The sequence below is a fragment of the Anser anser genome, assembly GCF_964211835.1.
Source record: "Anser anser genome assembly, chromosome: 5".
Classification (NCBI taxonomy): Eukaryota; Metazoa; Chordata; class Aves; order Anseriformes; family Anatidae; genus Anser; species Anser anser.
The window spans coordinates 51,717,839-51,743,844 of NC_139725.1; the positions used below are offsets into that span (position 1 = coordinate 51,717,839).

Consider the following 26,006-nt stretch of genomic DNA (forward strand, 5'->3'; position numbering starts at 1 on the left):
CCCCTCAAATGGTCAGCACGCTTTGAACACCAAACTTTCAAATTCAAACCAAAGATTGCAGTAACTTCATCTAAAAAGTGAAGTTTTAGTTTTTACTATATATCAAGTTTTTCTTCTGGTTTATCACAATCCATATGGAAGTCATGAAAGGCTGAAGGATGAAGAAATAATGGAGTGGAGAACGCATGATTTTCCTTTACTTATTATTTGCCTTCAAGATAGCGTGTTCAAAGAGCACATTTCACACAATTATACAGAGGTCACTGCTCTGTACAGTACTACAATTACACTTCTACTTAACTTAAAGGGAGCCACTTCTGAGGGAGGGGAGCTGAGAGTGTAAAATAATTTCTGTGCTATCAGTATGAAGAAATTACTGCTGAAATACGAAGGTGATGGGACACAGATGGTCAGTGGCTACAGAGCGAGCCATTACGACAGGAGGGAAGTGGAGCACAGCGGCCACCTTACTGCTCTGCCAGCAACCTATCAAGCTCCATATCCGCTGTTTGTACCACACCAACTGCACGAGAGAAAAAGAAAACCACATTTTCTCTCCAATAATTATGAAATAATGGTATAATCCATGTCAAAGTATGCTTTGATGCTTGATAGATTAGATGAAGGCCATAAATAAAACTTGTCTGTAGTCTTCGCATTATAATGCTTGTCACTCTATAATGCTCGTCCTTAAGCATAAAATCTTTTCAAAAAATCTTCTTGAACTGTTGCTCTCACTCACATTCTACAGCTTACCCGAAGAGAAATAAGTCAACTCCACGTTCACCATATCCATTTTACCAGGTTGTTCCTTGCTCTACTAAAAAGTATAAAAATGCTTTCTGTTTGTTTTTGTCAGTAATTTGCATTCAGTTACAGATCAATGCATATACAGAAAGTGTACATGGGCAAAGCAGCAGTACTGAAACTCTGTAATAAGGTGCACCTGAAGCAACTTTGTGTCAAGGAAAAAGGACCTTACAAATCTTTGAAACAGGAAATGTATGGAATACACAAAAAATGTGTTTTTTTTTAAACTGTAGATTCTGCTTTTTTTCTTCCCATAATCTACAGAGCATTAAGGTAGATCTCAAAAACAAAGTATAACTCCTATAAAAAAAGGTTTGTATAATATGTCAAACAAAGTATCTTTCCAGCTTGTTGGCCTCCCTCTGCCAGTATCCAATGGAGGACATATACGAAGGAGTATAATAGTAAGGGAAGCCTTGAATTTACATAATTTACCTTCACTGACCAGTCACCTTGATGTTTGCCGAGCCTGAGAAGATATTTCTGTGTTTGATAGTTTCTGACCCCCCCCCCACACACACACAAATTAACTGTTTCATTTTTCAGGTAAACTTTTGGCATTCCTAATATGCTGCACCAGGTATTTCAGTTACCCATGATATAAAGTAGTAACTCCTTTCATTTGTTTTAAATCTGTAAACTACAGTAACCTTTCAAAAACAGGTGAAAAAAAAGTTACTGCACAATGCCCCTTACCCCTCCTCTGGGGACTCTTTCCCCAGGTGAAAAGTCCTAGTCAACTTTGCCTCTACCTTTTTTTTTTTTTTAGCCTAACACAGCCTTTTTCATGTAGAATAGACAGACAGGAAGAATACCCAAACTGCATTTAGCATTAAATATATAGGCCAAACAAGGAATTAAACTCCATCATACTGATGCCAGTTTATTTTCATTTAATTGTTAATTCCAACATTTTTAGCTTTTTTGGTTGCTGAGTACTGAGCTGCCACTTGCACAGAACTGAAGCATCACCAAGACACTTTCATAAACAGCAGTAGCTAATTCAAAGCTTGGCACTTCTGAATACACAGGTATATACTTTTAAATCCTATGCATTAATAAATAATGAAGTAGCAATCCAATGAGGATATACATATAAGCACCTTCCAGCTGCAACCTTCTAGGAATATCTCCAAACCTTTTGTAGTTTGGAAGACTACAACACATCTTGGAGACACAGACAATGGGAAAGCTCCTCTTCATAGAGAGACTTAGAATAATTATGGCATATTAGAAGTCATTCCTATTTGTGTCTATATCAACTGGTTAAAGAAAAACACCACACACACTCAACTCACCAAAGATATGCATGCAGTTTGCACTTCACCACAGCACCCAGAATGGTTTATATAGCAAAACAAAAAACAAAGTAATATAAAGAAAAGAGTGTCTAAAAAGTTGTTTTGATTTTTCATTTAAAAGTGGTCATCACCTTCAAACCTACAACTTGCACCACTCTAGCTCACGGTATAACTTGATGTTCAATACCTTAGCGTAAAGATTGCTGATATCTTATAACCTGAAGTACCAAACAACCTCCAGACTTCCAGTATTTGAAGTTAACTGGTGACTTACTTTTTGGAAATAATGATTTATGAGGAAGGATAATACACTAAGAAATCCCTCCAGATGTCAATATCACAGTCAGTTTTCTACCCATTCACTCCTTTTTCCAGTTTTACCCCCGGCACCAACCAACCCCAGCGCAGAACTACGCCTTTTTCCCCTCCTGGCCTTTCTCAGCCCCGAACCACGCGGCACAAGGCACGCCTTCACCACCCTGCCGCTACATTTTCCCCCCTTCTACAAGCGGTCGGGGAGGGGAAGAGCGGCGCGGGGCCGCGCTGCGGGCACGCTGCGGGCACGCCGCCCCGCACACCGCCTCACACACCGCCCCGGAGCGGCGCCCCGTGCCCCCCCCATCCCCCTCAGCGCCCCGCGCGCAGACAAAGCCGTGAGGGGCCGGAGCGCGGCCCCCGCCTCACGCACCCGCGGGGCCGGGCCGCGGCCGCCATCTCCTACCTGCTGTGACGGGAGGCGGCCCGGCGCGTCCCCCCGCTACAGGCCGCGTCTCATTGTGCCGCCGCCGCCGCCATTTGCCCGCCGCCGCCGCGCTGCCCCCGGCTGTCAGGTTCCTCCATTCACCTGGGCCCCCGCGCGGCCGCCTCCCCCTGTCTGCCCCCCCCCTTACGCCGCCGGCCCTACGCAAACGGAGCACCTCCCCCAGCCCTCCCACCCATACCAACGGGGGCCGCCCAACGCCCGCGACGCAAGCCCGCTCCGAGAATTCCGCCCTGCGCAGCTCGCACGCTCCCCATCGCCGCGCTGTGAAAGGAGCCGCGCGATTGGCGGCGGGAGGCGGGTAAAAGGTGAAAGGTTCACCGACCGGCCAATCCGCTCGCCGGACACGGCAGCTGCCGGGGAGCCGCCGGGTGGTCCCGGCGCTCACGTGTGTGCGCCCTCCCCTCCCCCGCCAGAGCGCCGCGAGGCTCTCGGCCCCGGTTGCCCGGCCCCCCCGCTCCTGCCCTGCGCATGCGCGCGGGCGGGGCTCGCGCGCGCGGGAGGTGGCGGGCGCAGCGCTGAGGCGAAGGGCGGCAGCCGCCATCTTGGCGGGGTCGGAGGCCGGCGGGGTCGGAGGCCGGCGGGGTCGGGCTGTGTTGTTCGGGTCGTAGGGCGGGGAGGTGGTGAGGCCGCCTGCAGGGCACTGCTCTTTCCTCTGGGGCAGGAGTGGTCTTGAAGATTTGAATGTCACTGAACGGGAGGCAAAAAGCAGTCCTTGATGACTTAGATCAGTCTCAGGGCACAGCAGCGCTTCACCTCCAGTGCTTCTGTGTAGTGAAATTCCACATATCCATACACACAGGTGGTCATAGTGCCCGTTCTGCTCATCAGGGAGCTGGCACCCACATACCTTGCTGGTGCTAGGCCAGAAGGGGGAAGAAGAAAGTGCCACTGGAGGCAGTTGGGTCCATTTGTGTGCCCTCAGCAGCATCTCCTTTTGCCATTGCGTGGGACAGCATTGACTAACTGGACCATTGGTCTCCATCTCTTGTCAGCACACACTTGAGTGACATTACAAGCTACAACTATATTTAAAAAAAAAAAAAAAGGAAACAAACAAAAAAGCTCTTGGATTAAACAGCTGATTTAGATCTAGAGTAACTATTATTTGCACCATCAAAACCCTTCAACCAGAGGTGAAGAAACTGAAAAATGCTTGGTGTACAGACAGGAACACAATTTCTCTTGCACCTCATATGCTACTGTTTTCCAGCTTTTATTTCCTTGACACAATTGACATCAATATCTTCAAGTCCTTGGAAAACTGGGGGGGGGGGGGGGGGGAATGGCAAGACAATAAAAAGCCTTGAATTTACCTAACTTACCTAACCAGGGCTGCAGTGCAACAAGACTGCCAAATAATACCTGATGTAGGGGAATGTTTGGTTGTAAGTGTGAGGAACTGGTCGGTAAGGTAGGGCGCAGGATTGAAATGAATTACTTGATCAGAACTAGCCCGTTTGGAGTTTTGTTACAGTTTAATTTCAAATCCCAGGTTATATTAAGTCCCTAGTTCCCACCTCCCATGGCATCACCTGCCAACACCGTTCTCTTTGTGACTGGTGAGAAGACTGAACCTTCCTCGCAGAGATGAAGCTAATAATCAAACCTCCAAGCTTGATTACAGCATCGCTTAGATCCATAGCTGCAGCCCAGACCAGAGAGATGCAGAGGGCAAATAATCATAGAATCATAGAATTATTAAGGTTGGAAAAGACCTTCACCTGGTCCAACCATTACCCTACCACCAATATCATCCACTAAACCATGTCTCTAAGCACCACGTCCAACCTTTCCTTGAACACCCCAAGGGACGGTGACTCCACCACGTCCCTGGGCAACACGTCCCAATGCCTGACTGCTCTTTCTGAGTAGAAATGTCTCCTTTTCTCTCCTAGAAATGTCCATTTCCAACCTAAACCTCCCCTTGTGCAACTTGAGGCCATTCCCTCTAGTCCTATCACCAGTTACCTGTGAGAAGAGGCCAACCCCCAGCTCCCCACAACTTCCTTTCAGGTAGTTGGACAGAGGATAACTCTTGTACAGTCAAATTTGGAGTTTTAAAGTCCCTTGGCCTAATGTAAATTGAGGTAGATCACCACTGAGCTGAAATGCAATAATCACATGCCAATTTTGTTTGGTCTTATCCCCACATAAATGGCAGTTTTATGGAACGAGAGGGGAATCATCCTACTGAATGTCCAGTCATCAGTTACAGTAGGGTTAGAGCACAAAATTGCCGCTTCACTCTTGAACAGCTGTCTGGAAGCGACCTTGAAAAAGCTGTATCTGGCTCATTGACAAGCCCCTACCTGCTCAACACGTTGTGCTCACCCTTTGCAGTACCAGTCAATGTTTTCAGTGTCAACACCAGCTGTTAAGACTATCCTGGAACTGTCCATGGATTTAGTAGCTCAACTTTTTTACTTTGGTGCCCTCTTCTTGGGGTTCATTTACATTATCAACAAATGAATTGTTGACCAACAAGAGAGGTTTTGGTGATTGCTGTTTTTTCTTCTAAGCATGGTAAAAAGAACTGTGCCAAAAATGGAAGTAAGCAGTGCAAATCTTTACTGACAACAGCAACAGTTTGTTTTGTTCTCATTTTGTCTGCTAAACGCAAAAAAACAGTTTTTCTGTTTAACTTTTCTTCCCTGTCCTTCACTCACAAGTGTCCAAAAACCCTTAACTTTGCATATTTTCCTACTCTTTGTGCAAGAAAAATGTGTATTTACCATACTTTACCACAGCGATGGGATACACTTAAAGCTTATAACAGGCCTACCTACAGTGCTAGTAGTAAGTAGTCAGATCTGTGGACTGCCCATACGAATCACCACACCAGTGATGTAAAGATATAGCCACATCTGGACAATGTGGTCATTTTTGTGGAAGGAAACCTTTAAATAACGTAGATATACACAGCTGGCCCCGTTCTGCCTACTCCTGGCACCTCGTTTTGACAGTGGATGGATTTAGTTTCATGCTGTGTTTCACTGATCCTGTTTGCCGTGCTGCACAACACTACAAGTTGTTTCAGGCATGCAGTTACACTTGTGTTAGTCCAGGACTATCCTAAGATCACACTTCCTGACAGGGGGACTGGAGATCATCCTTGTTGCCTAACGAAGATGGTAAATGTAATACAAAGCCACTTCCCCCTTTTTAGTTGGGCTGAATGCAATGGGTATACAGCAACGGGTCTGTCACCAGAGACCCAGCTTTCCTCATCCATCTGCACTCTGCCAGGGACTTACCACTTCCTTAGTATGACTGTGCCTACTAAATCAGTATGAGGAGATAAAGGTAACTGGAGCACGCTAAGATTCTTTTAAACCTCTGCGAAATGATTTCAGATAAAAAGTGACAGAGAGGCCTATGGTTTTACCACATTAAGTGTTTCCTTTACCTAGCTCAAACCTCGGTTCTTCTTTAGGGCATGTCTTTTGTAATGCCCATATTAGTAAATACCACAATATTAAGCATTTTTATACTATTGAGGGGGCACCCTTCTGTTTTTTATGGATGGAAGAATAATTATATCCCATGACAAAACCTTAGGAAGAGGAGCAGCTGTTCAGCCTTATCCAGTGGGAGCTGTCAGAACATATGGGTCTATTTTTCCAATTTTAACTGAAGTACTGAAGGAAATTGGCATTCTTGATTATTTCTAACATAAAATAAAGCAGAAAGAAACCCTCCTTAATCCTCTGCAGGCCATGATTAAATAATGAATTTTATCCAATTCAAGGAGGTTCAAAGAGAAGGCAAGCAGAATGCTTAAAACACAGAAAACAAAACACAAATGCCAGGAGAATTCTGGAAGTTATTTTCTTATAAAGAAAAGGGTGTCTTTCTCCACAGCTACTTCCTCCTTGAGCATGCCAGCTGACAGGAGTTTTTGATTTAAAAGCACAGTTAGGATAAAACCTGTGCTATCCTTTATTGTTCTATCACCACTATCCCCTCCTTTGAAGGAATGGATATTTTTTTGCTATATGCATGTGTTATGACAGCTATTCTTCAGAGTTTAAGGCCAAATCAAAAATTAACCTTTAATTTCACAAATTTCTTACCAAAAAAAAAAAAGAAGAAAATTATCAATGTGATAAAAACTCTAAAAAAATGCACTAAGTTCTTGGCTTTCAAAGTTTGATTAAAAAAAAAAAAACACATGCAACTATAAAAACAAAGCAAAGAGGCCATTGGATTAAAGGAATAGAATAGCCCAACTAATTAAAATCCAGAACACAAACAGTGATAATGCACTAAATTACAGCTTTCAAAATATCTTTAGTGCTGGAATTATAGATGGTTTTCTCGATGGGATAACTGCCATAAGACAAAACCAACAACAAGAAGAGACATTTATCTCTCCCTTTTTAAAAAATCATATCACAAAATGATGCTTTTTTATTTTTTTTTCCTTCTGTTGGGTGAGAGAAACAAAATTTGTATGGGTTAGAATGGAGGTAAAATTCAATTAAAAAAAAAAACTCACTGTGTGACAAGTAATTGTCTTTGTTCATGCTACAGAACTTTGAAATTATGCCAGTGGAAACCAGGCTTTGTGCTTTTTGGCTCTACACACCTCATCACGTTCCAAAATGGATTCTGAAGAGATTCCTTCCCGCGTGTCAATGGTGACCTCTGTTGTTCCCTTCTGTTGATACCAGCCACGATGCTGTTTTGTCATTGCATCACACACTATTTCAATAATGCTCTTCGAAACAAGCTGGCACTGATCGATAAAATATGGGCCAGAGTGTTGCAAGCAAGTTTCTGGCCAGGAAAGAACGTGTCTATTCTGCACCCCGCTTGAAAAAATTTAAATTGAGACTTTCCTCTCAAACGGCCCCCAGCCTGGCTACCAGTTTTTTTAGTTCATAGTTGTGAATCACTGCAGAAAAGAGCAGTTACAAGCACTTTAAACCACAGCGTTAATAATAACATCTGCAATGTATTATGAGAAAAAGCTGCAGGTATGACTATGGAGGAGGAAGCTGGAAGAAAGAAAGAACCTCTATTCGAGCAGAGTCCATTCTTAAAACTTTAAAGAAGGTGTTAGGTTGCACAAACGTTTGGTTCCCCCCCTAGGGTGCTATTTAAAAAAAAATATCTGAGTGCTTTCACACTTCAGTGGCTCAGAGTTCATAACTCTAAATAAGGATGTTTCCCCCAGCGCAAGCAAAACTTTAATATTTTCAACTGCTGTCGTGTCTTTTCTGACCTTTTTAAACAGCTGGTTTACTTTTCAAATCCATATTAAAAATGAGATATCAACTCATTCACTCTCCCCATGCAGAGAGTCGGCATTGATGACTGCTTCTTACAAAAATAATTGATAATAAATGTTGCTATTCATTAATGTGGAAAGCCATTGCTTAGTAGGAGCATGACTGGGAATTTTTTCTCATCTGTCACTGACTTAAAGTTAGTTTAAGCAAGTCAGGTAATTTCTGGGTTCCACAAGCAGCTTCAGTACAAAACATCTATTATACCTAACAAGCAAATGTTCATAATATCCTTGAAATACACACTTTTTGCACTCCATTTTACCTGAGAATCAAGAAATAAGACTTTGCAATGTAAAATGTGCTTAGCTACTATTTTTACGATGATTCTTGCTAACGTGCAGAAAATACATATCAGCAAAGTGATCACTCGGTTCCCCCGGGTGCAGATCAGCCATAAAAGTAATGCAGAAATAATCAGTTCAAAGTATTTACAGCAGATGGAGCTATATATTTTGCTTTGATCATACGTTACCTCAGATTCCAAGGTAAAGTGTACAGTTTGGCAAGGACAGAGATCTACCAATGGTACAGTCTAGCCAAGGAACAGACCTAGTCACAGAAGACATTTCATGAATTACTGTGATGAACTCTCCTGGAAATAATCCTTGTAACATCAATACAAATAGCAACTCAGGAAAAGATTATTGCTATTAATATTACCTGGCTATTGGTGTTTTAAGAGAAGGGGCTCTCACGTTTTGTTATATTTGCCCAGCAAGTGGAAGGAATTCCTGCTCTTGCTAGGTTTTGTTTTCCTGTCAGGTAAAATAAGCACTGAAGAGAGATCACAGGTTTCAACATACAGTACCAACCAGAATATATGCCTGATGCCCACAGGTTATCCTTAGGAGGGTCGGGTTTTCTCACAACCACGATATGCATACTGGTTCCTTACGTAAAATGAACCCTGTGCTAGTTTTATTGTTGTCATGATCCAGACAGATGGTTATGTTTCCTATGCTGCATTTCCATCTTCTTTAAGCTACAAAAACTGTGTTTACACAGCAAGGATAAGGGAGACTGTTTTTCTAGTTGCTACCACAATGACTTTTCTCCCAGTGCACTCAAAAAAATCGAATCCAACAATTCCTGTTCTCACTGTGTCAGAGTTTGTACAAAAGATTGGATCCCATACTCTTGTAAAGACTTATTCTACTCTCACTGGACCCAAATATCGCAAATTCTCAATAGCATTATGAGTATTCTCTTACCGTCTACAAGCATTAGGTGTGGGGGAGGATGGTCCACAAAATAAGTACCAGCTACCGCAGGGGTGGTGAGAAAAACACTGGAAGTATGTGAGGTGATTTCGTTTTGTAGCAAGGAATGGAGGAACATTTACAAAAAGCGTGATGCCCACCAGCCCTTAAGTTTAGTTCGGGAAGAACTCCTACGCCATCCCCCACATACTGTTTATCCATTTTATTTACATCTTTCAGGAGGCAGATCATGGGTCTGATTCTGAATTGTGTTGGATCTCAGTTGTACGTTATTTCCCTTTGCCCATATACTGCCAAGGGAATTAAGGTGTAGAGGGAAGAGCATAGTAAATATGAATCAGTTTTGCACCTAGTAATTTACTAAACCACTGGTCTAAACATTTAGACACTTGCCTAGAAACAGGCCAGATACACTGAATTGTAAGAACAGTATATAATTCAGCACAGCTGTTTTTGTAAGCTTGCCTTTTTAATACCAATTTCTATGCATTAACAAATTTAGTAATGTATAATCACCTTCATAAAAACTTAAGAGTTCATTCTGTTTGTTGACTGGAATTACAGTTTAGCTTCTTCCTCCAAAATTAAAAGTCACTTGCTGGGTAGATGGGGAAACAATACATTTTATGAATTTACTCTGCTTACTGAGATCTTCTCTGCTAAAAAGTGAATAGCTTCTGGGCACTAAAGTGCATAATAAGAACAAAATGGTGATTTCTACTGAAATCAAGAGGAAAAGGACAAACCCACAGATGACAGATAATATACAGGAAGCCTGTCCATTTATTTCAAAATAAGAGATTTTATAAAATAAAGTAGAACTATTCACTAATAGTGAATACTAATTATACTAATCTTATTACAGAGTAGCAGTTTCTGAAAACATTTTCTTTGCTATTTTACCAACTATACACAAGAATACATTTCTTCCTCACAAAAATTAGCTTTGAGCAACAAGTGCAAATGTTCAATACATACCACTGATTGAAAGCATTTAGAAGAAACGTATTTGAAATTACACAAAAATTCATCTCCTTCAGTATGTCTTTTGAAGCCACTCACATCCACGTAGCATGTTCTCATTTTAATAACCATTATTCCTCACCACTTGCCAAAGAGAAACATGTATTGTACATATTACATCCCTTACTTATAAATGTTTTCTTCAGCAAAAATGTCCCTCATTAACTCTTTAGCAAACTAGCACTTTACAAATTAAATTTTAAACTAGAGAACTTTAACAAGAAGGGTAAAACAGGTTTTTTTTCAGCTTTTTCACAGAAGAATAAAATAGCTCGAAATTGTATGCCAAACTAAAACTTGTTTTGTTGAAGAAAAAGCAGAGGTTGAATTTTTTATTGTAACAAAAAGACATTTGACTTGTGTAAGTTATTTGGCATTAAAAAAAAAAAAAAAAAAAGCATTATTTCTCTACCCTCCCCCCCCCAAAAAAAAATCACCAGCACATAATTTGAAAGTTAATTTACTTAAATTGGGCCAGTCATTTCTAACTAAACACTGGTATCTGTGATAGCCTAGGGACAGCTGTGGATCAGGACAGTGCTCCATGAATGGTTCCTTGGACACAGAGCAAACATACTCCATGAATCAAAGAGATTCCAGGAAGGCCCACCGAAAGCAATGAAGCTACTTTGGGAATAAAATATTACCTGACTTGAACACAACAGTGAAGGCCACGATCTAGCCTTTCTTGGAATGTTATGTTTTACTATTTCTCACTGAGGTAAAATTAATTATTTTTATTGCCCCTTCTAACCTTTTCATGAGGAAAGAATTGTAGTAGTCACCCAGGGGCCAATTTTATGTTCCAGAGACGTAGACTTAGACATTCCCCTCACGGTGAGAAAATAATACACTTCTCATTTTCCATTATCAGCAGTAGCAGCTGCCTGGAAAGGAGTCACTGAAAGTGCCACTGAGATGGAAGGAAGCTTTCCATGTTTCACATTCAGAGGAAGAAAGAAATGCTCTGATGTTCCACGATTTCAGTTCAGATAACCTTGAAATAGACGTGGCACTTGAGAATAAAAGGTTAATTTTTCACCATTTGCGAGCTCTAGAGTTGTGTGTAAAGAGATGGATGGAGTAAGCAAGCGATCCCATTCAGAGTATGTCTTTTCCAGTATCCTTTACATGGGCATATAAATGCAATGTTCTCTGGCAAGAACAACTTCACCTGCATGGGGTAGGAGCTAGCCCTAGCGCAAGTCCTGGAATGTGAACAGTTGTAAGGCCGCAGCTGTAAATTAGTATCATCGGTAGTATGCAGAGGGGAAGAATTTGATGTTATCTACCTAACAAAAAATCTGCACAACATGGAAATATAAAAATCTAGTGTTTTTTATCTCCTTTCAGATTCACCACCTATTAGCCCAGTGGAAAATGGGGTGACCAATTGTTGGGGTAGGTACAGCTTTCATCTGTAGAGGTTTGGGAATTTTCCAACCAGCAATCGTACCATTGTGTTCCAGCCATTCATTCTGCACCGCTGTTCCCTTAATAAAAAATGGCAGCGCATGGTAACTTCCTAGAAAGAATAGAGGATTGATCCTACAGAATTTATGCAAACAACTGTTACGTGTGCAAAGGGGTCAACTGAAGTCTGTGGCATTGTTTGTGTACATCGGATTGGAGGAGTTCCAGCCCTAAGGTAATGCATAGGGTTTGTGGCTACTTCCCGTCCTATGTGATTAAAGCTGACTTTAGTCCCCTCAGGGCCAGATCCTGTAGCGTGTGCTTAGCACACAGATGTGTCGCACTGACTTCCACGGAAGTCAAGGAACTGAACACATCGCTGGATGCATTCACGTTTGTGCTTGGCAAGAAGGGACTCCAAGTACTTAAAGCTAGCATAAGTGATAATGCACTATTATACCTATTGTCCCGGTAGATTCCTGAATATGAGAACACATACAGTGACCAAATTCATCTTCTGAAAGCTCTGATCATGTACGGGTCAGTACAGAAAACCCTTAAAAAGAAGTGAAAACCAGAATCACACAACCTAGGTACCCCAGGAAACTCAATGGCACACTACTTGGATAAAGAAGTTAGAGTCATACTGAGCTGGAGCAAAATGACCATCACCAGAAGATGTAGAGGATTTAAGTGTGTTTAGACACCAAATATCAAGATGTTGAAATTTCAGCCTCAGGAAGTGTTTTAATGGAAGGAAGTAGCTTAATCATTCAGTATATTTTGCAACTTTAGCTGAAAGTTAACATCACAAAATAATATATTGCTATGCGGCTTGAAGAATCACACAATTGTACTCAAACCATTTCCCGTGTTTTTCAAGTCTGCTGTTCATTAAGAGCTCTTCCTCTCTTTGCAGTTTCCAGTTTTCAAGTGGATGATGCAACCTATGCATAGCTCAATGTTCATTCTCATGAGTCATAATCAATAAATAATCATATCACATACACAGAATTTTACAGGTATTCTTAAAATGGTTTTACAGTTCTATTAAATATATAGATAAAATAATCACTGCTATATAAAAAAATCTTTTTAAAACAGCTGAACTCTGAAGCTTTGCATAAAATTCTGTAGACACATTCATTACAATCTAGAAACTCAATAAAAATACATTTTAGAGCTCAATCTATCAAAAATATTCATGGCATTGAAAAGCGATTGTCATTTTTTTTTACTGCAATCTGTATTTGCCCCGTCTTTGTACTGATAATGTCCTACAATTTGGCAAAGGCTGTGTTCATTTCATTTTCTGTTTAACCCATTTCTTCAACTCTAAGACACTTGCCCCATAAATATCTAGTGATGTTCTGTCTTCAATACTATACCTCTTCTTGCACTTTCTTTGCAATGAAACACTTTGCAGTGAAGTTACGCAACTACAATAACATTGAACCATCCCCTTATAGCTGTCTCTCAGTCCGTAATGGTGCTTTTGTGAACACCACACACCCTTATCCAATAATCCTCAAACACTTCCCAACACTTGCACTTCCCAATACTCTGCTATCCATACATTTGCTCAGCAAGAACTGGTCTTATCATAGAATCACAGAATCCTTTAGGTTGGCAAAGACCTCCATCATCATCAAGTTAACCTGGCACTGCCAAGTCCACCACTAAACCCTGTCCCCAAGCACCTCATCTACACGTCTTCTGAACACCTCCAGGGATGGTGACTCAGCCACTTCCCTGGGCAGCTTGTTCCAATGCCTCACAACCTTCTCAGTGAAGAAATGTCTCCTAATATCCAACCTAAACCTCCCCTCGTGCAACTTGAGGCCATTTCCTCTTGTCCTATCACTTGTTACTTGGGAGAGAAGACTGACCGTCACCCCACTACAACCTCCTTTGAGGCAGTTGTAGAGCATGATAAGGTCTCCCCTGAGCCTCCTGTTCTCCAGGCTAAACAGTCCTGGTCTCCTCAGCTGCTCCTCATAAGACTTGTTCTCTAGACCCTTCACCAGCTTCATAGCCCTTCCCTGGACACGCTCCATCCCCTCAATGTCCTTCTTGCAGTGAGGGGCCCAAAGCTGAACACAGTACTCGAGGTGCGGCCTCACCAGAGCCGAGTACAGAGGGACAATCACTTCCCTAGTCCTGCTGGCCACACTATTCCTGATACAAGCCAGGATGCTGTTGGTCTTCTTGGCCACCTGAGCACACTGACATGGACTTAACAGATCAGTACCCATATATGTCTGAATTCTGCTACCAAGCCAAAAGTATCACATGAGATCAGTTCAAGTTTAGTATTCTTCAATACCCCAGGCCTTTCAGGAAAAAACTTCCTTATTCAGACAGTGCACAGATCTGTCAGAAAAAATGGATAGATAAAAGATTGCCCACCAGCCTTTAAAACCTCAAATGCCTCAAGACAGTTTTCTAGCCAGCATGTTAAAACGGGTTTTGCTGCAGTGAGTGCTTCACAGTCAGGCTTTTAGACTGTAAGCTAAGAGTAGGACACCAAGTCCAAAAAGGAGCAACAATTTCAGAACAGGGCACTTGCAGTGAGAGATTGGATCTTGCACTGTGGAAGAACGATGCAGGCTCACAAGTCTTTTTAAGTGGGAGGAGTTGCTGCTCATGCAGATATCTTTTTTTGCAGGTCCAGATAATGTCAGAACTCCTGGAGAGCTCAGTCTCTTTTCATGCATAGCTGACCATACCAGCATAATCACTCGTAACTCTATCCTGGATCTTCTTACACATACAATGGCTGACTAAGGTAGACTGTTTCTGTTATATCTATATTATATATGAAGCAGCCAAATACCAAGTATCATGTACTTATTAATTATTATTTTCATTGATTTTACATGGGAGAAACAATCTCCATCTTTTCACGGGCTAGGCTATCTGGGAGGCACACCTCAGTTTAAACATTGGGTGAAATTATCAAGACAATTGCTGCATGCTGTTTGACATTAAACAACTCATTTCACTGTTTCAGCTGTTGATCATCAGTGGGAGGGAAGAAAGAAAACCCTTGGTTTTGTCTTTCTTAAAAGACAATATTGTGTAATGAAATTGTGCATTATCAGCACATGCCATTCACTTTTCCATTTGTTATGGATATGAGTGGTTTAGATGAGACATCTGAAGATCTTCTCATTAATTTTCTTGGGAAGAGGGAGAGAAGACAAAAGGAAACTTATTTTCCTTGATTGAACTTTGACAGCTGTAAAGTTCAATGAAGAGGCTGTAATCCAACTCCAGATGATCTCTGTTGAAGAATAAGAAGCATGGAAGAAACAAAGGAAGAGATGCAAAAATACAAAGAAAAGATTGTCATAAACCAAGGGAGCCTCTGAAGACTGGCACATAGTGAAGAGCTCTCAACACTGTTGCTCCAATATACTGTACATTGCTAGTTCCTGCTAATAAATAGGTGCCGTGGTATTCAGGATAAGAATTTTGTATTAAGATTTATTTTTTTTCAGAGAAACAGCACTATCCCTAACATTTCAGTGTTATCTTTTAGCCTACTTCAAGAAAACATCTTTAAAAATTCTAAAATAGATTTTATTTTGGAAGAAAGTATTAGTGTCTTCATCAACACACACAAATAGTGTGAGACACAAAATCAGATGACTCAAAATGTTGAAATTTTTCACTGGAAAGATAAAAGACTTTTTTTTTTACTTATGTTGGTTTACACTAAATTAAGTTGCGAAGTTTGGATCTGCTGCTCACCAAGCACAAAGGATCTACTTTTTATGTTCAAGGGGTGAATCCAGCTCCAGTCAAGACAGAACAGAAAAGATTTCCATTTTCTATCGAATGAAAGAGATTCCAAATTCCTTTCTGTGTTAAGGATATTCTACCATGCAATGTTGCTATCACATGCTAACTTCTCCTCTAAAAAAAAAAATAAAGGAAGAAGAAAAAAAAGCTTACAAAGAAGAATGAAGCGTGATAGGCAGTTAGGATTTCACCAGCAGATGACCTGACTACAAGCAGGTTTTTAAATACCTGCAAATAAAGCTTCTTGAATACCTTTTCAAAGATGGCCGCCATCAGTAACGTACAAAAAGCAAACTTCTTCAGGTATTCTCTACAGAAGTCTTTAGATGAAGATTTCCCTTACATTCCCTCCTAAGCAGCCACTAGCCTGTACGTTCTTCACACTTCTCCACACCCAATTTGTTCCTGCAAACTAAACATAACAGGTGCAGGATAAAAGTAAAATCCTATCCACCCTCCACAAATAAACCCTCCACCTGACTTTGTTGCCCCACTAGCTTGCCATGAACACTATAGTCTGTTCCTGTGGTGAGCAAGTTCCACCATCTCCAACTCTGCTCTACCTCCAGCTCTCCCAAAGAACTCTGGAAAATGTGAAAATGCATCTCAAGCATCCCAATCATCCCTTGCAGGTGGGCCAGATTCATGGGCAAGCCAACAACACATCTTCCACAGCTGTTGGACCCTACCTAAGTGAATGAAGCCAGAAGAATTATTTTTGAAGACTAGAGCTCTGAATTGTTCATATTCCTACTGATAATTATCCATTTTTATTTAGCATCTTATAAAGCAAGGCACAAATGTACAAAATCGCAGCTACTAAATAAGGTCATTTTTATATATATTTACACCGTTGTTGTAATATAAAATGTGCTTCGACACTGTCATAGCACAACAGCAGAGGAACTGAGGAGGACCTGACAGCGAACACAAATACCAGGTCCTATGTTTCTGTTTGTGCTTCACCTGAAGGTACATACTCGTATGCAGATACACAAAGCAATCAGGCCACTGTCTTTTATTTTTCCACACCTCGCGGAGATCAAACCTTGCTACTAAGAAGCTGTGGAACGACTAAAAAGCAGTAGATCAGCAACCAGAGGAAAATGATGAAGTAGAATAGCTCTGACTGATCAACACTCGGAGCCTGGTGAGTAGATGCTGGAGTCTCACTTGCTTCCATGTCTTTTTTATTCCTGAAAATAAGAGAGAATTTGATAAGAGACAGGAAAAAGAAGAAAAAAACTTCCACTGTTAACATTTTCTCTAAAGATCACAGCGTCACTAATAGCCAGCAGTTAAATGAACCACTTCAATCTAATCACTTGGAGCACACGCTAACTTTGAAATGCATAATGGGTTTCAGCAGTGTGTTTCCTTAGGAGTCAAACCATAGCAATTAATCCCCTGAAAACTCTGGACAAGTTCTCAGGTAGCTTAAACACATGCCAACGTAGTACACTCCTTTAACATAAGCTGACTTCCAACAGTCAAAAAGATACCTCTTTATTTTCAGAAAGTAAACACGGCTTTGGGCAACACTTATATCACACTTTTATTTATACAGTGTAATCTGACTTGATATACTTTCCCCAAATCAGCTACATTTAGAGTTTCTCACGTCAGATACACCAAAAAAAATTAAACAGAAGAAGCCCAAGACTTCCAGAAACAAATTAGCAACTGGGGGATTGTAGAATAACTCCAAAAGTCCAACTGCAGGTCTTAGGGGCAAAGCCTGATGGACTCTACCACTGAGCTCTCACAAAACCAAGAAAAGGTCTTCTTTAAAATGGTGCAAGCCAGTAATATTATAAACTGAGTGTACATGTATCATGTTCTTGTACACATTTTTTTAAATCTTATTTTCAGGAAAACATTTTTTGGCCTGTTTTAATGAGTCTGGCATCCTGCTTGGGCATCCTGCTCACTCAGATATGGTACTCAGATATGGTATGGATATGTATCTGAGTATTACACAGAAATTGCTCTATATCAGCTATATGAGGGCCTCATATATGAAGTCCTTCCACCCTTTACATGGTCTGAAATACCCACTGTGTTGAAAAAGAGCTAACAATCCTGCTAAGACAGCTGAACCTTTCCTCTCAAGCCAACCAAAGACATTTTAATGAAGGGGGAGATCTAGCAACAAAGAAGTTTTGTATCTTATACCTATGGGAAATATGGACTCTAAACCAGTATACAAGATGTCCAGCCAGCCTACCATTATAATTATTTTTTTTTCCTTTGTAACATTATTGGAAGCTATAACTAACTAGAAGTTATAGATTCCTTGCAAAAGATTTTGTCTGGATAAGAAACACTCACCTGATGATTGGTAGATTTTCACCCACATCTGTCATCGTCTGGTTGTTTTCACCAAAGATTTCCTTAAACAAACAAGTGACCAGTAATGGGAGAGAAAAGGAAAGGGAAAGGGAAAAGAGGAAAAAAAAAAAAAAAAAGAATATACAAGAAAGGAGGGGAGGGGAGGAGAGGGGAGGGGAGGGGAGAAAAAGTTCATTGTCTCACAAAGATGGTAGTTTTGTGTGCATTCTATGCAGAACATGTCTAATGTTTACTCAAATAAAATGAAAGTGTGCTTCTGAATTTATTCTGCACCCATACATCCACCACTGCAGTCTAGTATATACATAGAAAAGGAAAAAACCTCTCCTCCTTCGTATACCTTTCTTTTACAGCATTGCAAAATCAGAACACCTGCGTGAATCATCAGTTTCATTGAACGTTGGTGGCAGCATTTCTTTATAACTCCAAGAAGGTCCAAATTTTATTTTGTGCTGAAAAGAGACATATTCCTATCCTTGCTCAGCATGCCCAGACTGCTGTTGCTAGCCTTTCTGAGTTAAAAATCCAGAGCTCAGTCATGGAGTATGTTCTCAAGAAATCAATATGAATTACATCTGCCATTAAGGATACAGTTTCACATTACAACTACATTTATTTAAGGGTTAGCTGATTCTATTTATATATATATATATGATATGATAATCGTATATATGATATATATATATATGATATATTATAAGATAATACACTACTACTACAAAGGAGAGGAAAAAAGCCCAATCTTTGGTAAAAAGTGCATTTCAAGAGACTCTCAGCATTTCTGCGGGGCTGTGACCAGGATGCCTACATGTATACAGTGAGTGAACAAACTAAAAGAAATTGGAGCTGCAAGTAAAGGCAGCTTCAAAGAAGTGAAATATTTCAACTATAGTTATGACAAAGTAAACCTCAAAATTAGAATATATTTAATTTGAATTTTAAGTAGTCCTTTGTGGTTTGCTCAAGGTTCAGTAAGGCTCAATTACATTTATTTTGAAGAGTTCAATAAAGCTTTTAAGTTATTCCTGGTTTTAGTACTAAAATTCTTAGAAGTCTTAGGGCTTTTGTGTTATCATAGAACATATAGAGAGTAGACCCTTTTACAGTCTTTGACCGTTTGGAGTTTAAGAGAAATAGTGAAATAGCAATAGAAAGGTAAATTTCCACTTACCTTCTCAGAAGTATTAGGAAACCTTTTTCGGAGATAAATATTGGAATCGTTGTCACTAGTCCTGAAATGTATGTAAAAGCAAAATATTTTAATTTATAAAGCTAATTTTTGCTTTGAGTTCAAAGAGAGCCACTACAATTGCACGTGCTAGTTTTAGATTATGTGAAACCACAAACATTCATTGTTGTATGTTTTAGAATATAGATTTGAATTTATCAGTAACATTATAAACAATAGCTTTGGGAAAATCTTAGAATTCTTTTTTGATTAAAAAAAAATCCCAATGCTCAAATTTAAATCTCTTCTGGAAAATAGTATCTGATATGTTTTTTGCAGCTTTGACATCATATAGATTTAAGTGAAACTTACAGCTAAGTGAGGTTCTATGGTTGTGTACTTATAATTGACAGATTGCAGGGAACAGAAAGCCTGACAAAGGAGATGTATTTTTTCTAAGCAAATACTTTCAAATGCATTAGAGTGCTATAGTGACAAGCATTGACAAATGATAGTTCATGTCCCACTCAAATGCATTACCTAAGAACTAAATTAGAATGTAAGAGGGAAGAGAAGTGAATGGATTAAAATTAGCAGCGTGTCTCATTCACTTCTTCAGACAGAAAAAAGGCCAACAAATATCTATTGGAATGATGCAGTGTTGTGCTCGCACATGGCATCACAATGCACGTGCATTATTTCATCTACATTGCAAAACACTCCCTTGGAAAAAACGTTTACAACACAGCCATGCTCAAAATGCACTGGGATTCTAGTTGGTTTTGTGTAGCTAAGATTGTACAGCAAAGTCAGATCAAGTCCCACTGGCACTAAATCGCTTGATATGTTTAAGTGAAACACAGGAGGAAGCCAATGACCCAATACAATGCTCCTAAAGGAAGTCTACAAAAAACATCCAGTTTCAACATCCAAACATCAGGGCACACTTTAGAAGCCCAGGCATTCATATATATATTTAAGAGAAAGTCAATGTGAAATACCTGGTAAATTCATGACAATTAGCAATTTCTTCCAGTTCATCTTGTAACAGAGTAGTAGTCCCAACTTTTGAGATCTGTAAGTCTTCTGCTTTTATCATATCTTTGTTTTTTTCCTCCCTATTACTACTTTCTTTCAGTATCTTTCCCATTGTTGTTAAATCATCTAGATGGTTGAAATCTACAGCCTGTTGAAATTAAGAAACATTTTGTGTTAGACAACAAGACTGATTCCCCACCCTTCCAAATATCTTAGTGGTACAGCTTACTCAGATGCTAGATTATGTGTCATACAAGATTGAAGGTGTCACAAAAGAGATAAAAACTTTTTTTTTTAATTATCTTGAAAAGCATTTTGGATACATTGAGCTATAAAATATCACCAGTTAAACTTACATGCAATTAATTGACAGTTCTTTTTACATAAGAAATCACAACATGACATGACTCTTTGAAGTAATCCATTAAGACTTTTTTTTTTTAATCTATCTCAAATTAGCCTGTTGGAGATAACAGAAATTTGACTTCATTACCCTAATAATTGCCAGGATCAAAACAAGTCTAAGCAACAAATAGAGTGACATACAAACACTTAAATGGACACTCCTTCCAGAAAAACTCTGACTAAAATTGCTACGCTGGAAAATGTGCAAGACAATTCAAAATCAGTGTCTGCAAGAATAAATACAAGAATAAATACAATGCTGCACTTTGCCTAAATCCAAAACACGAATAATTGCCCAAAATCACCTCTCCCTCCTTCTGCAGTATAGATAAATCTTGATTTTATCCACGTGACTTAACCTACTCAAATTGGTTTGTTTTCATAGACAAACTTATTCAGATTCAGACAAAATATACCTTTAACTGTATCCTTTCTATATCAACAACACTGCTTCCTGTTCTCATTACAAATTATTTTCAAAAAATACTCTCTGTGGTAATCTTTTATACCCAGGGATTACACAGGAGCTTCAAAATTATTTTAAAACATCAGTAAAATTCACATTTCTGCAGTACTGTTTGTGTTTATTCTTTCTTTTGATAATTTCACATCTTCTCAGGAAGCTGCAATTCCATTCATTCCAGTAGAGGGCTGTGGCAAACAGTGTTACGGGACAGAAGACAAAGTATATTTTACATATTTCTCCAAAGAGCATGCAAAATGAAAAGAAATGGCAGCCATTCAGTTCAGATACTAGTCCCCCCATATATGCACAAAGAAATGCAGTTAATAAAAAATGAAATACCTCAGAATGTTGTAGAATCGTGGTATCTTCATTGCTGGTGGCCTTTTGGCCATCTTTTTCACTTTCTAATTCTTCTACTAGTAATAGTACTTCTTCATAGGAAGAATTCCCGTGACCATTAATATCCATTGTTTCCTCCTCTCCATTCTCAGTATCCGCTTCTGATGCAGGAACTCCTAGCTTATTCCCTAAGCCTGGCTCTGGAGCATCTTCCAAGTAGTCCTGTGCCGGTATCCCCTCCTCATGTAAAACATCCGTTACTGTTTCACAAGAGTTTTCATTTTCAGTATCATAACCTTCAAGACAAGGCTCAACATAAGCATCCAGAACTGCTGATATGGGAACATTATAATGTGGATAATAGAAGAGATCATGGGGTATTACTGATACTTTTGAAGAACTGGGTAGCACTTCCGCTGAAGACTCATCTTCATCGTAGCTGTCCAGGTCCTCTGCATTTTTGGGCACATCGGAGAGAGAGTCATCAGATGTTTCTAGCGGTGTAGATAGTTCTTGGCTTTCGAGATTAGAACCATTCACTGAACAGTGGTTAGATTCTGTTGTCTCAAAGACAGGCGATTGCTTTGTATCTTCATTTTCTGGCAGTTTCAGTACTTCCTCATTTAGAAGATGGAGAACATACTTATGCGTATCTTCTTGTTTCGAGGTATCTTCTGGTAAAAGAATTGACGTTTGGGGCTTGCTCTCTTCTACTTTATTTATAGATTCATCTGTAAGTATACCTGAAGTCCAGGACAATGGACTTAAAGAAGAAGTATTGGCTGAAAGGCTCTTAGTTTCATTGTCGTATTCAGTATAGGTTTCTTTAGTTAATTCTTCGGAGTAGTCTTCAAAAGAGTCAACAGAATTTTTCTGGTCTGTCAGAACAGCTGGAGAAAGGTCATCATTCTGTTTCAGTGGGTCATCAGACATGTCCCCTTCACCTGGCATCAATTTATCACTAAGCACTTGCTGGGAGGAATTGGATTCAAAACGGATAGATCCTGTAATGTGCAGCGAGGTAGGCCTTTGAGGCTCCTCTTCCGAGGTTTCCTGTGAATCATCGAACACTTGACTCGATTTGCCATTACATTCTTCAGGAGCGGTTTCTGACAGGATTCTCTCAGGGGTGTCATGAATATGAACCTTTGGAGGAGCAGGGTGACTCCTTTCATGATTAACAGTATACATGTTTTCTTCACTTTCACTTAAAATCAAGATTTTGCTTTCCTTTTCTGAAGGTGTGTCTTTGATGTGAACATACGTGGACTCAATTGGAAGCTCCTTGTCAGGATCTGTAAAGTCTTCCTATAAGTGATGATACACCATTAAAGAACAAATCATACCTCACGTATCATTTTACTTCTCCCAAATGCTACAGTAACTAGCCCATCACCCACCCCATTACCTTTTGAATGGCCAATTAATGACTCGTTTATTTTGAAAGTAGGGAAGCAAATTTGGCAAGCCAAGTGAGTTGAACAAAGCTCAACATGAAGAAGCCGCTTGCACAGGAAGATTAGAACGCAGACAAGCCTACTCCTCAGTTGTTAACGTATTCATCTCTCCCTGCTGCACCTGTGGAGACAACTGACTTGGCTTTTTTGGGACACAATCCCCAAATCAACTACATCTACTATGGAACATATTCATCTACTAGATTATTCAGTTCCAATAGACTGCATTGAAAATAAATAAATAAATAGGCTTTTTCTTTCCCCATTAAAATGTCCATAAGTCTTAATGCCAACCAATCTTAATGCTCATCTAATGTAATAATCATGATCAGATTATTTTAATAATTTTAATTCCAGTGGCTTTAGTAATGTCCACCAATTCTGTAAGTTATGAAATACATACCAAGAGGAATTTTCAGTCAATGAATAAGAAGAAATACCTTTAATGTAGGAACCATGATTTATGTACATGTACTCAAGCACAAAAAAATAAATAAATACTCAAGGGACACTGAGTCTTCTGGGAACCCTTTCAAACCAAAAAGACTATGCTGAACTAGGTTTGCCTAGAAGTACGAGCAGCCTCCAGAACAGTTTTTCAACGTATGCAGATCTTTTCTAAAGTTCTTCGGACTTCTAATTTTTCCTCCAGTTTTCAGTGTCATACTCTTTAATTACTCTTTAAGTTGATCTTCTCTTTTTCCAAAGGGCCTTTGTCAGGCCTTGCTGAGGCCTGCTCCTCAATCCTTTATTTTTGATAGATCTGCCTTAAGTCCCTGGTCCTTGAAGCTGTAAATTATTTCATACTTACAATGAGTGCTTTTGACTGCTGAATTGGTGAGATTCAGTCTCTGGTATCTTGTGTCTGATACAATATCTGCTAAATTCAGGTTGATTGTGGCCCTCAAACTTGAGAAGACTGAAGTCAAAAACAAATTTAAAGTCCAACAAATCATCATAGATGAAGGGATAAACTTCAGCCTTATTCTGAAACTAATATAGCAAAGTAGCAGAGCCTATGTAACCATTTCTATCCTCTGAAAGCCATAATTAGATGTAAAGGTTTAAAAGCAGAGTTCTTCCTGAAAGTCCACCTGACTGGATTTAACAGAAAATGTGAACAATTAAAACTGAGCTTGTGGCTTATTTTGAATAGCTCAGAAAGAAACCTAGAAGATAAATGCAATATCTGACTTAATTAAGTATACCCAAGCAAATAAAAGTGACGTGCCGTAACAGTAAACACTTACCCCTTCCAGCTCGGGGAAGTGTTCCAGAAACTGCGCCACGTAGGTCACAATTGAGTGCTCATCGGGGGATTCCACCATTATATCTGTGGAGACAGACGCAAGGTACGTCAGCATGCTGGGCCTTAAAGCCTTCTTGCAGAGCAACAGGCCACCAGACATTAGTCTGCCTTCTTGATGAGAGAATAGCAGCTACAGACACTATTCTTTTGCTGACAGATCAGAGCAGGCAGTATCCTTTTCACTGTTGACTGTACTCTTTAGAATTCTCACCATCTTATTCACATTATTTTTTTTCCTGTTTCCAAACACACACTGAACCCAGAACAGGGTCATTTTTCATCTACTTGGATAATGTCATTTACAGTATATATATCACTATCACTAGACAGTGATCTTGCCGAGTGACAGCACAGAGACTTGTTTGTAGCAGAACCCATTCTTCTAACAGGTGACCCAAGAAAGCACAAATAACCAAACTGTCCTTTCAATCATAAAGTCAAGGCCTAACACCTGTGTAGCAGTGTTCAATAAAAAACAGTGCAAGAAGCTGCTCCACTTATATACATATAATTATTTGCACGCTTAAATATGCTTATGTACACATATTTATATATGCAAGTATATATATGAATTGTAGAAAAGTAACTGGGAAATGCAAATACATCTGAATAGGTATCTACCCATTTTCCTAGTGTGGCAGCTCACCCACTTCGTCCTGGAGTGACACTTAGACTCTGTAAACTGTAGGCATTATGAAATGCTGCTACTGCCCTGAGACCTCTCAGCTCAGCAGGCTGGTGATTAATGCCCATTAGTAATACCAGTGTCACGTAGCATCTAATCATTAACCAGGACCAGTGTATGTAGCTAAAACTACGGTGAGATCTCTGTCCCCATGAGCTTACAAGTATGACTGGAAGCATAGGACTACTAGCCAGGGACCACTTCATTTTTCTTACCATTCAGCCCCACACAATGATCACATCGACAATCTAATCACTGGGAGGTTTTAGTAGGTGTGATGATGCAATATTCATTAATGCATTATTGTTTGAATGTTACCCAACAACACCGATGTAAACATTTTACCTTCTGGCTCTAGGAGCCTAGGAACACCCAGCTTATTTTGTGCAATGCTGAAAGCATCCTCCAAGTTTTCTCGAGCTGATTTCTCCAGTGCTTGCTTCATGTCTACCAAAGTGGAGTCTATGGCTTTTATGACAGCCAGGAAAGCCAGGCCACTCCTCCAACTGCTGGCAAAGTCCTGAACTGCAACACCGTACCTAAACAGAAGTACATATAGTTTACATGGCAGTCATGTTACGAAATCCAAAATAAAGGCATCGTCATTTTCAAAGGTAAAAGTAAGGTTGTTGAGTCACACTAGTCACATTCGAGGTCCTTTGGAATTCAAAACACACAAAATACTTGCATAAAACACAAGGATTCATAGGTTGGATCAGTGTGGCCAACAACTGACATCAGCCTGCTTGTAGGAAGCAGTTAGTGAAAACAAAGGCCTCAAGTACTCAGCAACCACATTTAACATTCACAAAACCAAATGTCTGTGTGACTCCTGTTTCTGTTGCGTTCCAGCATTTTAATGCCATAGCTTGGGATGACTGCCAACACTTAAGTACTTAAAAAACATAAGCATAAATGATTTGCTTTCCTGTGTCCTTGGCCTTCTGTAGCAGAAAATCATGCTTTGCCAGGTGCAAAGAATGCCAGTATATGTACAGATCACGAGTACATTAGATGTCCAAATTTTTGCAGGAAAATTCAATCACTGAACTTGCAATGAAGTCATTGCAGCCTCAGAATAGAAAATTCTGCACAGGTCATCGGTTAAGGTGGTTATAATGATGCAATTATGTTTTAATAGCCCGGTTGCAAGAAC

The 26,006-nt window shown here is 39.9% G+C and overlaps 2 protein-coding genes across 11 annotated transcripts in view; both read right to left on the reverse strand.

Annotated features, from left to right (window-relative positions):
* Window positions 1-3,311, reverse strand: part of DICER1 (dicer 1, ribonuclease III) — a 72,549-nt gene extending 69,238 nt beyond the window's left edge. For 4 of the 8 annotated variants that reach the window (XM_083836685.1, XM_083836683.1, XM_083836679.1 and 1 more), the window contains exon 1: window positions 2,833-2,995. The gene's annotated coding sequence lies outside the window, so the exon portion shown is untranslated. The other 4 variants (XM_083836684.1, XM_083836681.1, XM_083836680.1 and 1 more) reach the window with 3 other exon arrangements.
* A 6,842-nt stretch (window positions 3,312-10,153) lies between these two features.
* The window catches only part of CLMN (calmin), a 77,774-nt gene continuing 61,921 nt past the window's right edge, over window positions 10,154-26,006 (reverse strand). For 2 of the 3 annotated variants that reach the window (XM_083838722.1, XM_083838724.1), the window contains exons 7-13: window positions 25,196-25,389; window positions 24,107-24,189; window positions 21,400-22,707; window positions 20,153-20,337; window positions 19,155-19,215; window positions 17,963-18,024; window positions 10,154-16,827 (exon numbers count right to left, since the gene is read on the reverse strand). In XM_083838722.1, the coding sequence (XP_083694848.1) occupies window positions 16,674-16,827; window positions 17,963-18,024; window positions 19,155-19,215; window positions 20,153-20,337; window positions 21,400-22,707; window positions 24,107-24,189; window positions 25,196-25,389 (2,047 nt within the window). In that variant the 3' untranslated portion in view covers window positions 10,154-16,673. Of the gene's footprint in view, window positions 16,829-17,962; window positions 18,025-19,154; window positions 19,216-20,152; window positions 20,338-21,399; window positions 22,708-24,106; window positions 24,190-25,195; window positions 25,390-26,006 lie in introns of all 3 variants that reach the window. The other variant, XM_083838723.1, reaches the window with a different exon arrangement.